Genomic DNA, 17,779 nt, shown 5'->3' with positions numbered 1-17,779 from the left:
TAGGCAACACTTTGATATTTTTTTTAAATTATTCCTATAATATCTGCACAGTTTTGAAATACCGAAATATTAAAATTATTATTTAATTAGCGCCATCCGGTCTCTCACTAGTCACTCTGTAATATAAAGTTTATATGCAACCAAATAATATTAAAATTACGCCTTAAAATTAATAGGCCCTTTTTTAAATGGTTATGGTTAATTCACTCTAAATAAGCCGATTAATAAAAATTGAGCTGTAGATTTCACAAGGTCTTTAAAAATGGAATGCATTTTTTTCTTTTATAAGGAAGCAATATAAAAGCGATTTAGAATTTGAAATTTAAAAATAGAATACGATGTTTTTATATGTGATTAATATTTATATATGGGACAAGTATAATATTATAATAATATTATCTATAATATAAAAATGAATCGCAAAATGTGTTGGTAAGCGCATAACTCAACGCAACGCCTGGACCAATTGTACTAATTCTTTTTTTTTTAAATGTTCGTTGAAGTCTAAGGATGGTTTTTACGGCGAGAAAAATTCGAATAATTTCCGGGAAAACCCTAAAACAGCCCTTTTCTTTTACCCATACAATCGTTTTGTAAATAAAATGTAGAGTCAATTTGAGCTTTATTGCTATTCAATAAAGTTCATATTAAATTACAAGCACTCACTGATCTCTAAGCAATGTTGCGTTACGAAACACAACAAGTGATAATATCGACCAAATTGAAAAGTCAAAAAATGCGAGAGGTATAGATCATTAGTACTGATTTTTAATTTGGTTGGCTTCGCGATATTATTTCTTTTATATAAAAAAAGGATTTAATTTTTGAATTATTAATTTAATTAATAATTCAAATTCTGAGCAAAATTATTTGAATACATACTAATAGGTAAATATATCAATGAGGCACACAATTTTTAAATATTTGTCACTTTTAGGTTCCCACTATCCTTTTAGATTATTCTCCAATCAGGTTTGAACCCTAAGTTCGCCTCTTAGTTTGAAGCCCTAGCAGACATCCCAGTCGGGGTGGGTAACAGAAGAGTGGCCAAAGTTCGTGGAAGCGAAGATACTTTGGTCGCCCGAGCTGTACCTCACACATCGGTCTATCATCATGGTTCTGCCACCATCACCCTCATGAGAATTTTTTGCGACAACTATAAAATTGGTTATAAAAAACTGTCACATTTCAAATCTTTTTGACAGAACGAAGTCTGTGGGGTCCGCTAGTAGTATAATAAATATAAATGGGACAAGAAAATTAAAAAATGGAATGCAGGTTTTTTAAATGGAAGCAATATAGGTATAATAAGAAAATATAAATAGAATGCAATGTTTTATTAGGTTAAGCAATTGATATACATGAGACAAAAAAGTAAATTTAAAAATGGAATGCATGATTTTTCTTCGTAAAGGAAGCAATAGAGATAAAGTAGATTTAGCATACGAAATTTAAAAATATAATTCAATGCTATGTAAAGCAATTACATGGAAAAAACTAGAAAATTTAAAAATGGCAATCTTACTAATTGATTTATATGGTAAGATTTTAAAAGCGAACATCATTATTCTTGTCTCTACTTGGCTCTAGAATTTCTATCATTAAATTTATATGCATTACGTTTTCTAAATGCGTTGCTTACCAATAAATTATTAATACTATCTGTTTCAAGGCGTGCGAAATTAACATAATGCGTGGTTTAGTGAAAGTTCAATCATGTATGGCAATAGATTTAAAATAACCACAGCTAATCCTTATATAGCTTGCAATAACTGTATACTATTGAAGCTGAGATGTTTTTGTTGTTGTCGCTTGGAATTGTATTGTATATCGTTAATTGAATTTTACTGTTTTAGTTTGTATATATTTATCACATATTTTGTACGAAATACCTTTTTTTAATCTAATTTGCATTTTTAGTACAATTCTCAATTACCATGGGAATAATGTTCTGTAGATGCCAGCTGCGCTGATACGAACTGGATCAAATACCAAATAGCATTCTTGTATTGAATTATTGACCGACTTACGAAATACAAAGCAAGTTAAAAATAATGCGTAAACGCATTTAGTTATTTCTGCTATGCTTGTACGGGCTATAAGTGACTGAATCGGAACAACTTGATTAGTAAAAGCAACCAATTTAAAATTTCACAACAAATTCGTTCGAAATTTAAAAAAATACAAATCAAAATCGGTTTATGGTTAGGCAATACTAACGCACATAATTTCAAATTTTATACGTACTGGCAGACAATAACATCTTTGTGTTATTGTGTACAAGAATTGAAAGTTCAGTAAGTAATCAGCGCGTTTCCCACGGTAGATAAATACCTAAAGGACATTATGTAACCTTGCGACTATTTCCAGTTCCAGTCATATGCAACCTATTCTATGTATGTAAAATAAAACCTACATGCATACGATTATGACTAAATTTTAATTCGGTGTAGTAACTGACCGAACATATTTATGATTTTTTTATACTACGCTATTTAAATATAGAATTTCCGACCGACCGAGATATAACATTATTCATGCCTCTTAAGCGTTTTTGTTCAACGCATTTAGCGTATTGTATTTAAAAACAAAATATTTAAAAATGGGTTTTCCATATGCCCTATATTAGTATTTTCTTCATGTCCAATCCGTTTGATATTCTGTGTAGTTAATGTAAACGACTAAATATTCGTTTCAATTATTGTGTATCAAGTTCGATAACATCGGATGGTTATTCGATGCCACGGCCGCTTCATGGTCTTGACCTAGACTTAACGATGTTTAAGTCGAATGCCAATAATCGGGGATTCGATTTCACTTAAAATTATTGTTTAATTTTATAAAATTTCACACAAATTAAATTAGTTTAAGCAGGTTACTTGGGGCTAAAATATGTTTCATTTATGCACCCATAAAGGAGACAAATGGGCAGGAGGCTCACCTGATGTTAAGTGATAACACCCATGGACACTCAAGTGCGTTGCCGGCCTTTTAAGAATTGGTACGCTCTTGAAGGACCTAATACCTGAGTCTAAAAGCACTCTTTTAACTACAGTAACCATTCGTCTATCTGTCAAATTGTGTTCACGCTGTTATGAAAAGTGACAGATAGAAACAACACAATTTCACATTGACCCGGTAGTTAATTTGACAGTTTTGACATTCATAAAATATTGATATTAATAATTATATAATCTCACTAGAAAATTTGAAAGTTTATAAATTAATTCATAATATTTACATAATGAGATAAAAACTGTTTAACATTAATTTAAATTAATGCAATTAATAAAAAAAATCTTTCGGGCATATTCATTGGACATCGTGCTACTGTATGATAACGATACGCTTTTGAAATATCAAATTTTATAATGTTGAAATTTTTAAAAGTTGAAATCACTCGCTAAAATTCCTAGCCACTTACAAACAGTAAAACTTTTGTCAGTTCATTCAACGGAAAAGAAACGTTCCGTAAACCTGTCGATCATTAATAAAAGTATCAGGGAATCATATATGGTTTATCAGAATTCCTAGGCCCAAGCTTTCCTAGAAGTATCGGAGGACGATGTCGTCTTCTGATATACCCATCAGGCCCATTGAACAAAGGCACTGTACTGTCGAATTACTGACCTTGCAATTTTATTAAGTACAAGCGCGAATTTTCCGCGGCTTAATGTAAATGATTAGTTCCCAAGAAACCGAAATCTAATAGTAACTATAACAGATTTCGTCTTAGAGAAAGTTTTAAATTATACGTGGCAATGTTATATTGATGGCGACAGAGTAACGCTATGCAGTTTGAATAGACATATGTATTAGAAGATGTTACTGAAGAAAATTGTTTAAGTTTTATATTATTTCGAAGTATGTGTACCTCAAGAGTTCTATAAATTAAATAAAAAGGCGAAGCTTTTTCAAGAAAAACGAAAGCTTAATTATAATCTAAGTATATATGTAAAGAAATAATAAAATTTCTTAGATTATTAATTATCTATAATTAACTGTTTTTTTTTATTTAATTTGTTTGTTAGTCTGTGCAAAAGACGCGCGTTTTGGCCTGTCATTTAAATTTTAATACATAGATTTTTTTGTTATAACAGTTTGGGTTAAAAAACAAATGGGATAAAAGTAATTGTTTTCAAGTAAATAAAAAACTCAGCTTTTTCTTAAAATACATGTTTCAGCAGCACTATGGGGGTCATTTATTGTATATATTCTAACGGCAGAATTCTACTTCGTAGACATTCAACCACGCCCCACATACTCATACATACATACGCTCACTTTCACACCATCACATAAAACAGCTGAATTAGGTATTACTTATATGTAATTAATATTTTTTATTTATTTTAATCCTTTCGTAAATGTTTAAATCTTTTTGTATATGTTCCATCTTTGGCTATATTTTAGTATGATTGTTTTTGTTATATATCATTTATGTTAGTTGTAGTATTACAAATAAATAAATCCTTGAAAACTGCATTACAATTAACTTTAAAAGATTTAATATTACGGCAGGATGAGCCCTGTAGCATAATTCTGGATGTTTCATTTAGGTTAATAAGGAATAACTCATAACTCACGTCTTGATTTTAACTTAAAATTTCAAACTTCCGTAATATAATATCATAGTACATGACGTGTCGTTTTGATAAAAAACATCAATTGTCTATAATAGAGTAATTCAAAAATAATTTCTTAAATGTTTTGATGACATTGTATTTATTTCCTAGGAATTAAATTCTTTGAGCACAATATGTTTCCGCAATTATTGTTGTAGAAAATATGTATAGGTTTTTACAATTCCTTTACAAGGTGTTATACTTTAGATAAAAAGTGAAGACAATATTATTACTAATCTAATCTAACATAACCTTACCCTCCTAACTCTGTACATGTAACACGGGCGCAATATCACGTAAGCGGAAACAAGAATATTGCATGTATAGATTGAAAAACAGATGAAAAACATTTCTACAAAAAAATCGTATTTTTATTTTTGACTCCAACGGGGATATAATCTGTGGTCGATAGATTCGTCGAATTCATGAATAATGACGTCATACTGAATGTAAACCAGTATGAATATGATGTTACCATCAGTTATTCAATATCGAGATGAGGAAGCTAATCATTCAAATCGATCATTGATTGATTAAGTGGGTTTTAGAAAGTTACGAAATTCTTTGTTTTTAATTGACTGAGAGGTCTTTACGTCCACATCTGTCCTTTCGCGATCGTGATTAAGTTAGCAATAAACCACTGTCGCTATAATCTTTTAGGGCCTTAGATTTCTGTATCTGTTTCATGATCACTTGTCAATATAATAGGCAAGTAGTTGAACAGCCTGTGCCTGATACAAACCGTAGACTTTTTGGGTTTAAGGCCAGCCTATTTCCTCACGATGTTTTCCTTCACCGTTCGAACGAATGTTAAATGCGCACATAGAAAGTCCATTGATGCACAACCGGGGATTAAATCTACGACCCCAGGGATGAGAGTCGCAAGTTGAAACCACTATATTATACGCTTGAGAATTATTTAAATAATGATCATTGAATGTTCCTTGACTACAACACGGCATACTAGTCTAGCTGTAATTCATATCACGCACCTCTTTTGTTTAAAAGTGACGGTGGCCTTCCAATAGACCATGTCTAGATAATAGATAATGCTTTATTAATTCGTGAAATGTGACCAATGTTGCCGGCATTTTGTAATGCGTAAGGTTAAATTGGTTCGAGGTTAATTGTTAAAGCTTTTATGGCTTCAAGCTTATCAGTCAATTATTTAAAGTCGATAAAATTATTTTTATAAAGTTAAAGTTGAAAGCAGAACAGTTTCTGTAGCTATGCATAGCATATTGTGGTTTTTAATTCGATTTACGATAAAACGCAAACTGATTAAGAATAATCAATGATATGTCAGAATGTCAGCAATCAGAATATATAAATCACCCACAGTGCCTTGGTCCGATTAAAGTATCTTCAAAGAACTTGGTCCTTTTTATTCCTCCGAGACTTAGTTACTTAATTTATGTGGAAGAAAAATAAAGAAATTTAAAACAGGGGCCAGAGGCTCATCTGATGTTAAGTGATCGACGCCAGAGGACTTGTGACTTGACTTGACTGCCTTGCTAGTAATTGAAAAATTGGTACGCTCTTTCCCTTAGTAGACGAGAATAATATTTCATTACTCATACAATACCAATATGAGTGACTATTCTCTTGAAAAAAATAATTTAAACAAATCAGTAACGTAATTTAAAAGTTCTTTAATGCCATTACGAACCCTATGAGCATTAAAAAGCCATGACGTGAATGCAAATGAATCTAAAAATAACCTACATATAGATTAGAGAGTAAATCTATCGGCATTTGTGAAATTCGTGCTTTTTGTGGTCAGAATATAAATTTTTTAAGTGAAATTTGAAATCCTGGTTGCAAGGCTCGATGAAGATGTATGAATCTATTGTGGGAGGAAGAACAAATAGTCTCGACAAGTTGGTAATGGCAGAAGAAGTTGCGGTCGCCTACCCGTTGGTCTTACCAGGTAAGGACAATTACGGGTGTCAACCCTAATGTACTGAGATAAGCTTAGGATAGAGTGGTTTGGAGGTAGGACTTAGGGCTTTTCAAGACAACCCCGACCTTCAGTAATTAAGTTTATGAAGGGGATATTTATTGGTAGGCTGCGATGAGGTCCATCCGAGAGTAGTGACACAATATTTCGTATAAAGCTTACTGTAACTTCTTCACAAACTAAGCAACCATTACATCAGCTAATTCATACCATGACAAATAACATTAATTTTTATTTTTTAGAATTTTATTATTGTTTTATGATACAGCATACAAAAATACATACAACCCTTAATTGTCACCCCTCTACGATCAACCCCTATTTTTATTATACATAGTAGATATTTTTATTAAACTAAAAATAATGTTTCCTGGAAATAATATACATGGCAAAACGACGTTTTCCGGGTCAGCTAGTTTGATATAAATTTTCCTAGATGGTAAGCAAAAATACTATTCAGTAACTAACAGTCACTCATGAGAAAAATAGGCACTTTTTTATATGAAAAATAATTGGTAGAAAAATAAACTCTCTGAAACTCTAGGCTGAACAGTTAGTACTAACTGCGCTAGCTATTAAAAAGTCCGCACTTCGTACCTACCGAACGCTACAACTCCCCTCCCGCTAGCCCCGTGGGATACCGAGAAATTTGTGTTTAAAATAAAAAATCGGAGCTGAGACACCCTTTATAAGTATTTGGACCAAATATTTTGTTCGTAAATGTAGCAAATTGTGTTCAAATGTAAGTCTTATATGTTAAGGTATGTGTGATTAATGTTCTAGGTTAGAGCAATGTCAAATATCGTATGATGTTGATGGATTTTACCATACTATGTGCTAACGAGACAGATCCATATGTAGAAATTATATGAAAAACTACTATATAATAATCATGTCTGTAATGTAATCATATACTATATTGTAAGTAATGCGCACACCTGACACAATGTGTAAAAATAAATAAACCGCATAGATTAACAGACGTTTTTAAGTGTCCGTTGAGTGAACTGACAAAAGTTCCACTTCCTATACTGTAAGAAATAGTTAGTAGAAATAGTAGTTTAATGTTGTGTTGCTAATTTATGTGTATGTTTTTGTGTGTGATGTAAATGTAACTGCATTAGATAAAATGTAATGGTTGCTTATTTTGTTTACTAAATAAAAGTTTATCTAAATCAATTAAATTAAATGAATGTATGTAAAAACATATAAACTATGGTATACATTCTTTCACCATATTGATATATCATTACTAACAGGCTATCCAACATATTTCCGAATATATTATTTGATTTAACATTTATAAAATTTAGTATGGAATATAACGTTTCGGCTCGTAGTCAAAATACTGTATGATGAAATGAACACATGAAGTATATTAACAATATAACGTTATTATTCGTTATTTTGTAGTATAGGGGGGAAACGAGACTACAGGACGTATAAAAAGGGCAGTCATCGCACCCCATAGATACCCATTTTAGCGTATGCGTTGCCGGCCTTTGAGGGAGGAGCCGGGCTCTTTCTTTAAACATTCGTCTTGTCGTATTCGAAGTCGTATCTCCCAGGGAAGACCCCCACCGGGAGTCGATTCCACAGCTCGCTAGTTCGCAAAAGAAAGTGTCTTGTGAAGCGGACCATGGAAGACTTCCAGTCATCGAGTGACGTATAAACAAAAGGTTTTAGTATTTCAAATCATCGCGTTATGTTTGTATATGTTATGTTAATGATTGTAAGAAAGTGAAATTACTTTTACTTGTGAATAATCTCGTATATAATCAATAGGAAACCTCTTTACAGTCAGCATTTTTCTAGTATTGCTAGGTCATAAAACGCCAATTAGGTATTCGCATTTGCCAATTATGAACACATGACTGTACTAAAAACTTTATTTAAATATTTGTAGTTTACAATTATAATTTTACTGACCAAACCCCTTTAACTTTAAGAGAAAATATTTTCAGCGTCTATGTGTAATGCGAACTAAATAAACAAAATCGTATTTAACAGAAAAATGTATGTGAATCTTAGTGATAAATAATGTAATAAAGTGCGTTCGAAGCGACAAACTGCAAACGCGAACGGAATACTAGATTTTTGGCCTTAATAGAGAGTTCTTGTGTATTTTAACTAAGCCGTCTTGTCTAAGCGTTTAGAAATAGTTCATTGCGTTCTCTGTTTTTAATATCATATTGTAATCGCTTCTTATACTAATCTAGGCGATAATAGATATACTTGTAAAGTGTAATAAAGTAGGAAATTAAAATCTCCATCTTGTAAGCATCAGTGTTGGCCTAATGGCTTCAGCGTGTGACTCTGAGGAGGTTCGATCCCCGGCTGTGCACCAATGGCATTTAACATTCGCTCGAACTGTGAAGAAAAACATCGCGAGGAAGCCGTCTGGCTGGATTCCAGTAGGCGACGGCGTATGTCAGGCTCAGGATGCTGATCACTTGCCTATTATATTGACAAATTATCATAAACAATTGAGATATCGGAGGTCCAGACCTAAAAAGGTTCTTCATTTCTTTATTATTTAAAGAATCCTTTTGACGAGAGTAAAGTTCGGTTGTTATATGGATATGTTCAAATAAAGCCTTTTGTTTGAAGGGGGAAACCACTGGCTTTAATTCTTTTAAACATGAGCTTATAACTAAGATAATGAGGCAGTGGGCTTGCGACGCTTGATAAACAAATATCTAACTTGGCTTATTGACAAGTGACACTTATGTTATTGGACATTATGGGAATCGATAATGTTAAATTACAATTTATGAGTATGGTAAAAACTAAAGGGCTCATATCGTCTTCAAGTGCGCGATGATGATTTCATTTTGCTTACGCTTTTAAATATTAACTAAATTGTAACTAATGTTTGGTTACATAACTCGGGACTGGATATATTTTCGTTAACTGTACGTTGTAGTGTAATACTAAGAAGTGTTGTATGTTTGGTATTGAATAATATTGGTAAGTTTGCGAAACTGCAAACTAGAAGGAGTACCCTAGTTTTAGACAATTAAAATACGTAAAATTAACCAGGTTAAACAACTGCTTTCGTTAAATGGTTATGGTCCACATTAATGCGTTACGCAATATAATTAAAAAATTTAACTGCGAAATAACAGTTCTATGTTACGCAGGTAATTAACACGTTTTAATTTTAAATATTTTTGCCATTAATATAAATAATGCGTAGATTTATTGCGATTATTTTAAAACTTGGGAAATAATTTCATTATCATATTTAATGTTATTGAAGAATATGTTAATGAATGAAACAATAATGTATTCATTATGGGCTAATTGTATGTATTTTTAATTCTGTTTTGATAGAGATAATTTTTACAGCAACTTTAATTTTAAAATGTTGGAATATAGTAAAACTTTTGTTCGTTTTTAAGCCTGCGTTAATAGTTAAATACAGTCTGTCTTCTTTGACATTATAATTAAAAAAATAACTACATTAAATATCTGGACTTTACATAGTAGAAGCTTTTTGGTTCTCTACTGCTAAATCACCTGCATCATGAGCATACCCCACATACACACCCTCCCTTACTTTCACACTCAAACACCGCCGAATTACTAACGTATTTAATATTTTTTAATGATATTTTCCTTTCGTAAATATTTGAACCATATGCATATTTGTATTCTTTAAATTTGGAATACGAAAAACGTTTTTTGATGTATATATTTTACGTTAGGTGTAGGATTAGTAAATAAATAAACATTTCTATCAAACAGTTACAGTCCGAGTTCGAATATATGTATTATAAGAAAACGAAAGTGTCCGACCATCAAACGAGTCAGCAGACAAATCGTGAGCTAATTCTAATAGTAATTATTGTGAAAAACTCGTAGGAAATCCACACGCGACTCGCGCGCCGGATGACTTGCTCTTACTGGTCAATTTAACTTTTTAGCGGTAAAAGTTCGCAATCATCGCTGATCTATGGCGTTCTATTTACGATCTAAATAGACTGGTTATAAACCAGTTAGGGTAGTGTTGGCCTAGTGGCTTCAGCGTGCGACTCTCATCCCGGGTCATATGTTTGATCCTGTGCAGAAAACTTTCTATGTGCACATCAACAATCGTTGGAACGGTGAAGGAAAACGTTGTGAGGAAATGTTGCCTTAGACCCAAAAAGTTGACGGCGTGTGTCAGGCACAGGAGCCTACCTACCTATTAGATTGATTATGAATCAGATACAGTAATCAGAGGCCTAAAAATGTTGTGGCGCCACTGATTTTTTTATTTTATAAGCAATGTTATACCGCTACCAAGTCGTTACTTACTACCGCATCATTATAAAGTGTATTTGGCTCTTCACGGGATTTTACGGGTTTACATGCTGCAGTTATTGACTATCTTTGTGTGGGAAGAATTTTGTTGTATTGTTAGCATGTAGATATTTTTTTTTGCATAACAAAAAAAAATTGGTATTGTTATTTTATCTTGTACATATTTTGATTGTATTTTTTGTAGCATTTATATTTACCTATATTGTCATACATATTAGATAAAAGAGTTTGTAATATAGATATAGTATAATGTAGAATGTAGTAAACTATTACATAAATAAATCAATAAATATTTCATTAAAACACATACATTCAAACACGACTTTACAGTAGCAAAAATAACAAGAAGTAAGTAGACTTTTAATTTTTATTGATTTGAATACGGTGTTTTTTTAACGATTTTTTGAAAAGAAGATTTATAGTACTAAGTGTAAATAGTAGTAAGTGTCTTTATTGGTTTGTCTGTAGGCGGAGTAGGATTTTTGTGAGGTCCAATAATTTGCCGCAATGGTTTTGATAGACGTTCTATACTTAGTGTAATCGTTAAGTGGTTTTAAAAGGAATTTTAACAAAAAGTTAGTTATGTTATTCTCACGTGTACGCCAAGTACTGGTTTACTAATTGATACTTGAAGGATGCCACAACATACCAACTCCCAACTTGAACGACTCGTCCGGCCACAATATTCTCGAAAATTTCAAGAAATCTTTAAGAAAGTGTCAACTGTCACGATATTCATATATTTCAATGAATCCGCATTTTTCCGTGGTTTCTAATTTATTGCGTAATTTTTTAAACGCTGGTTAAATTCGTAAAGTTAATAATTGTCAAAAGTGAAAAGAGAACGATATTTATTGCTGTGTCCGTTTCTATTAACGATTCTTGGTCCTCAAAGAAAGTCTTAAACAGCATTATTCACAATTTAAAGTAGTATAAAATATAGTTTATTGTATTGTAATCAATATCATGCAAATGCGATCAAACTGCTATAAGTCGGGCACAAGCAGGTGTCTGTTTAATGTCTTATCAAATATTTCATTATTAGTAAGTAGTTTATTTCCACAGACTGAGTATTTTTCCGCGGGAAATTAGAAAAGGAATGCATGACCGTTAATGTACGCTTCATGAGAAATTACTGTTCTGTGAAATTTGTCTCCTCCTGGTATCGCTTCAATGGCTACGTCTTGTTAAAAAATCTTGTTGGAAATTTGAAAATGGAACAATTTTTATTGCATAACTTTATTTTGGAAATTTTAATAAGTCAATTGTTTTAATGGCGTTTTCATTTGTCTTGAAAAATCTTGCAAGTATTTTCATGGTGCTTGACACAATTAAAGGACGATTTGAAACGTTTTCGATAAGTCTTGCCATATTTAATAACATATACAACGTTTCTAATTACGCACATTACGCACGGATCGTTTTTTGCAAGCTTGGTAAAAAGTGACAGTTAATATAAGAAACCGCGATTATCAAATCAATCACTTAAACGTTATGTATACAGTGTAATTATCTTAATAGATGTAGCGTGCTGTTTTCCTTTTACCTCTTGGGTGGGCAAAGAAAAGTATAATTTTTTTCTGTTAAGTGTACTCCATAGACAGACATAAAAACACGAAGTTATACTTGATTGGCGCGTTAGGGAAAAATGATGAGAGTATTTACGATGCACGCGCCCACCGTCACAAATAACCGACACCCGCACACCTTCACAAAAAAACGACACCATGAAGTTATCAACATAGTCAACATTTTAAAATAAAAAATGTAAATTTCTTCAATTATGTAGAAATATTTTTTTGTGATATTTAAATAAACTTGATTTAACTAGATAGAGCGTTTTAATAAAACTTTCTATGTGTTAAATATCTTTTTTATATTGTTAGTGTCGTTTTCTCTACAAACGTAGAATACGGCGAAAGATAAAAAATTCAAAAAGATTTTTATATTGTTACGCCAAAGAAGTATAACTTCTAACGCGTGTACATAAGTACACACACATGTTTAATAGACTGTGATTGTTATTGTCGGAAGTAGACCTAGATAAATGTAATATTATTAATAATCGAAAAGATTTCTTATATATTCCAAATCTATATTCTCTCTGTTATGTATAAAAATAACAGTAAGAGTGACCCATTTGAAATTTGACGATGCAAAATTCAAATCGTAAAACCGGAATTGTCTTTATACAGATATAAACATATGGTTAGCGGTTCTTGATTATTCAATGAGCGCAGAATTGTTCAATGCCTTCCTTTGTGGTATGTATGAAATTGATATATACAGGCTTTAAAGGTACCTGTATGGGGCAAACAAATATTGTGTATTTATTGATTCATTGGCTCTTCATTGATTTTTCATGCAAGTCGAAGAGTAGCCATATAACAATGGACCTAATAGAAAATTTAAAAAAAAATGTCCATTTACTGGAGTGGCCAATGACAGTTCAGGCCTTAGGACTTAGCCACTTAAAGGATTATTCTGTAGGTTTGTGTCACTGCCACGCTTTTTGGAAATGGGGTGCTCTGTTCCATGAGGAGACGGAAATACTTTAAACTGAAGTAGAAATATTTTAAGTCCAAGTTGTCGAATCTTTTAGTTGCGTAGTTAAAATCGTTATGATATATTTAAGGGGAATGAAACGGATGTCTATAACTACTTGTAGTCAATCAAGTTTTGTTAAAATAATTTCGTAAAATAGGTTGATTATCAGCGAGATGAAGGCTGCGTACCGAACCACTTTGTACCTCACATGCAAATACAAGATTTGTATACCGTTATTTCTTTGATTATTTCATAACAGTACACGAAATAAATTTTATGGTTAACACTTTCCAAGTGTGAAACCTCAATTATAAATTAGGTACGTAGGTAAGATCAGTGATGGGCTAGTGACTTCAGCGTGCAATTCTAATCCATGAGGTCCTTGGTTCGATCCCTGGCTGGGACCATTTAACTTTATTTCTATTTGCGCATTTATAATTCGCTAAAACGGTGAAAGAATACATCATAATAGATACATAAGAAACCGACAGCATGTCGGTCGGTCACAGGAGGCCGATCACCTACTTGAGTATTACATTGACAAATGATCATGAAACAGATACAGAAGTCTGAGGCGTAAAAAGACCCAGACCTGAGACCAAAAAGGTAGTGCCACTCATTTATTTTATTAAAAGAGATAAACGAAAATAAGCAATAGAATATAGAAATATCTCTATACTTTCATAGATTAAACCCAGTTAATATAATAATATTTGTATAAAATATTTTTTTAAATTATTTGTTAGTTGCTCTAGTACATCTGCATCAGTGAAATGGCAAATTGTGCGTTATTATATTTTAATTTAAGTGAATAAAGTTTTTTAATAATTAGATTTGTTTATAATTAAATAAAAAAATGTTAATAAATTAATATGATTAATATTCATAACTATATATTTGCTGACATAATTGTTTAGTTTTAATTATCTTAGCGCGAAGAATTAAAATTGCCATGCTGGAGTATCGAAGTCTAACTAAGAGTTATTCATCAATATCAAATGTACGTAAATATTTTATGAATAGAAATATGGGTTATAATGTGAAATATATTGAAAATACTGAATACATAAATTATTTATAAATCGTTCAATTCAATTATATTTTTGTTTCCTTTAATATTATTACTTGATATTTTTGTCTGAGAAAACAGGAAAATGTATGTAAATATACAATCCTTATTGTTTTTATGCAAAGTAAATTACGTTTCATTGTAATTATTTTATAAATGTAAAATAAATTACCGAAAATTCGAAGTTAAGTCGTTAAAAACTATAAAAAATTACCTTTTTTCCGTTTTGGCATCACTCTTACACCGAAAGCTTGCTCAGACACAAGGCACATGGTCAGAGTCAACAAATAGTATCTCGCACTGCACCCCATTTTCACAAAGTTCTTTATACTAATGAAGGCACTACAGCATTTGCAAAATTCCAAAACTCCGAGACACGCTGACACAGCCCGTGCTCGCCAGGCTCTACACGCTAAGTGAACTGCCCGACTACCCTATATTTTGACTTGTAGCAATTTGGCAGAGCAAATTCCACTTGTATATAAAACCTTTCGCCGACTCGAGACGAACGGTCATTGGTTGAGTCGCGGCGCGCTAAGGTGAAGGGACCTGGTGGTGGTATTTCCCCCACGCGAGAGTGGCGGGGAGCCAGGGTCGCCACTTTTGCTATCGATATCACCTAGTACCGTTGCGTTACGTCACTGCCTTATCAATTTTCCCATGAATTAGTCTTATGAGGTCGTTTGGAGGAATTAGTGGTACTTGATTAAAAAACTTCGGTTGAATTTTACAGGTTATAAGTGCCATACATTATAAGTTATATCATTATAGTACGAGTTATATTATTTGTAGTTATACAATATTATATTATTAAAATATATTGGTGCGTATTAAATTTATATGAATTATAATGTTTCACGCAAATAATCATTTATATAATAATTTTTCCAAAAGTAATACTTTAAGTCGATTTTTAAAAACTCGCGTTTTTTCGTAAATTGTAAACCTTGAATGTCATACAAAACATTGTTTTCCTATACACTTCTAGATTATTTTTTGGCACAGCCAATTTCTCCCCATGTCTACTTCGATGAATGTCTATTCCCGTTGACTTAAAAATATTTATGTTTTTGTAAACAAATAAGGATATAAGGAGGATATTTTAGAAATGTCCCCTGTATAGTTACGCAACTAATAAGATAGTTTGCTCAACAAATTGCTCTTATACATTTTTTAAATATAAACCGGAATGCTTATACAACACTATTGCTGGCATGTGTCAAGCACAGAAGCTTGCTCTATTATACCTAATGGCCTATTTAAACTCTTTATCATGTACACAGATATAGAATTCCACTGGTTTATACACAATATAAGCAAATTATTTCATTCCGCCTGGTATACTTCTAAATTTCTAATTTAATTAATTTTGTTATCATAACATAATTACAAAGTTTTAAAAATATTTCACAATAAGTTATAAATTTCACTTTTTAATTCTACATCAAATTTATTTAAAATTTCTTTGCATAAAATTTCTATTTAGATAAAAGTATTATACACTTTGTGTTATAAGTTTTTTTATCTTCAATAAATGAAAGTGTGTTGTCAAATCAAAATCTTCTTCTATGATTTTGTATATATTAAGTGCCTCTAGTGAAAACGTTACAGCAGGTGGTTCCGCGCAGAACTAAACTTGAAGTTTGTAAAGCCAATAGGAACTTCCATGCAAATAATACGTAGGATATAGATACCGGCAAACATCTTGAACAAATGTCCTTTGCCTTTGCCTGCGCAGAACCGATTTTTAGGTATCACTGGGAGGGGGTGGGACGCACGTGTCGATCGCGTGATTGGTAAATCAGTTGACGTTTGTGTCCCGCGTTGTGTACGATGCGCAAACTTTCCCCCACTCCCTTGTTTAATGCTCTAGAAGTTTGACGGTATCTGTACAAGTCTAAACAATAAAACGCCTACGGACAAACGCCATTCAAAATAAAAGTATATAAACATAGACTAGAGAATAAAAAAGGCAAGAAAGAAGTTAAGTGGTTTAACACTAATGCAATGAAGGTAATATGTATTTTTTTACTTAATAAGTTTGATGTTTCGTAAATGTGGCAGCCAAATTTCTGGGCCTCTTTCATTGATTTTCATTTGATTGACACACGTCCCCGATTCTGTAAACAACGATTTCCTTCATCGTATGAGTCTTGAGCTATCTTCTTGTGTGTTTGATTACACAACTCAGATTCGAATTATCAACCTAATTGATAGAAACGCACTCTTCTCCACTTTCTAACACTCCGCTTAATAATGTTGAAACCGTTCAACCAAAAAATACTATTAGTCTCTGAGAACAAGATTCTGTGACTGAGCAAATGAGGAGTTACACAGAAAGGTTAAAATTATATGAAATGTATGATTCTCCTTATATGGAAATTATAATCGTTTTTACGACAAACTCCCAAGCGAAATTAGCGAATTATCACTAAATAAATTCAAAGCTCTCGTCTAACGTAAGTTAATCAATAAAGCTTCTTATAAATTTGACGAATATTTAAATGATCCTAATCCTTAGGATTTGCTCCAGTTCAAACAATTTGTATGACTCAAATCTTAGCGATTAAAAAGAGTGGCGGAAAGTTTCTTGCCAGTTCTTTGGTAGTAAATGTAAATAAATTTAGAATCAATTTAAGTTCTTTTCTGTTGACGTTTATAAGTAACGTCGTATTCATGTAGGTACTGTTTACCTACATGAATAAAGTCATTTTGACTTTGACATTGTTGAAAATGAGAAGCGGAATATAAGTATTTGGGTCATTGGGTTGCAGAGGATTTGTCTGATATGGGTAGCTGTTATGGGTAATATGCTGGCCTGTAGTAGGTTTTACCCAGATGGCGTTGAATACGCACCGTGTTCAGTTTAACAACACGTTTAGGTAGCTATTGGGCTTGCAATGGTATGTTTGCCGGAACCGAAACAGGGACAGGTTAGATCTCGCATCGTGTAGGCACAACACCAATGGTATCCTGAATGTGTTGATACCAAAGACCACGTATATCTTAAAACGTTGGTATGCTGTCCATGCCGCGCTATTGGTACATTTTGTTTCTTTACTAAGATCTAATTGTTACTAACTTTAACTTAAAATAATATATGTATAGAATCTAAAAAAATCGTCGGCGTATGTTAGGTACAGTAAGGTACACTTGCATATTAAAAAAGATAAATGATTACGAAACAGATACAAAAATCTGAAGCCCATATCTAGAGTACACCTCTATTGTTTTTAAATGATATATAAATCATATATTTATTTATTAATA

General features: G+C 32.2%; 1 protein-coding gene across 1 annotated transcript in view; it reads right to left on the bottom strand.

Annotated features, from left to right (window-relative positions):
- The window catches only part of LOC123719928 (laccase-1), a 53,282-nt gene extending 38,293 nt beyond the window's left edge, over positions 1 to 14,989 (bottom strand). The window contains exon 1 of the mRNA XM_045676246.1: positions 14,724 to 14,989. Within this exon, the coding sequence (XP_045532202.1) occupies positions 14,724 to 14,820 (97 nt within the window). The 5' untranslated portion in view covers positions 14,821 to 14,989. The remainder of the gene's footprint in view (positions 1 to 14,723) is intronic.
- Positions 14,990 to 17,779: the final 2,790 nt, after the last annotated feature.

The sequence above is a fragment of the Pieris brassicae genome, chromosome 2 (assembly GCF_905147105.1).
Source record: "Pieris brassicae chromosome 2, ilPieBrab1.1, whole genome shotgun sequence".
In the NCBI taxonomy this organism is placed as follows: domain Eukaryota; kingdom Metazoa; phylum Arthropoda; class Insecta; order Lepidoptera; family Pieridae; genus Pieris; species Pieris brassicae.
The sequence above is the reverse complement of the archived record's forward strand: the minus strand, read 5'-3'. Positions and strand labels throughout refer to the sequence as shown.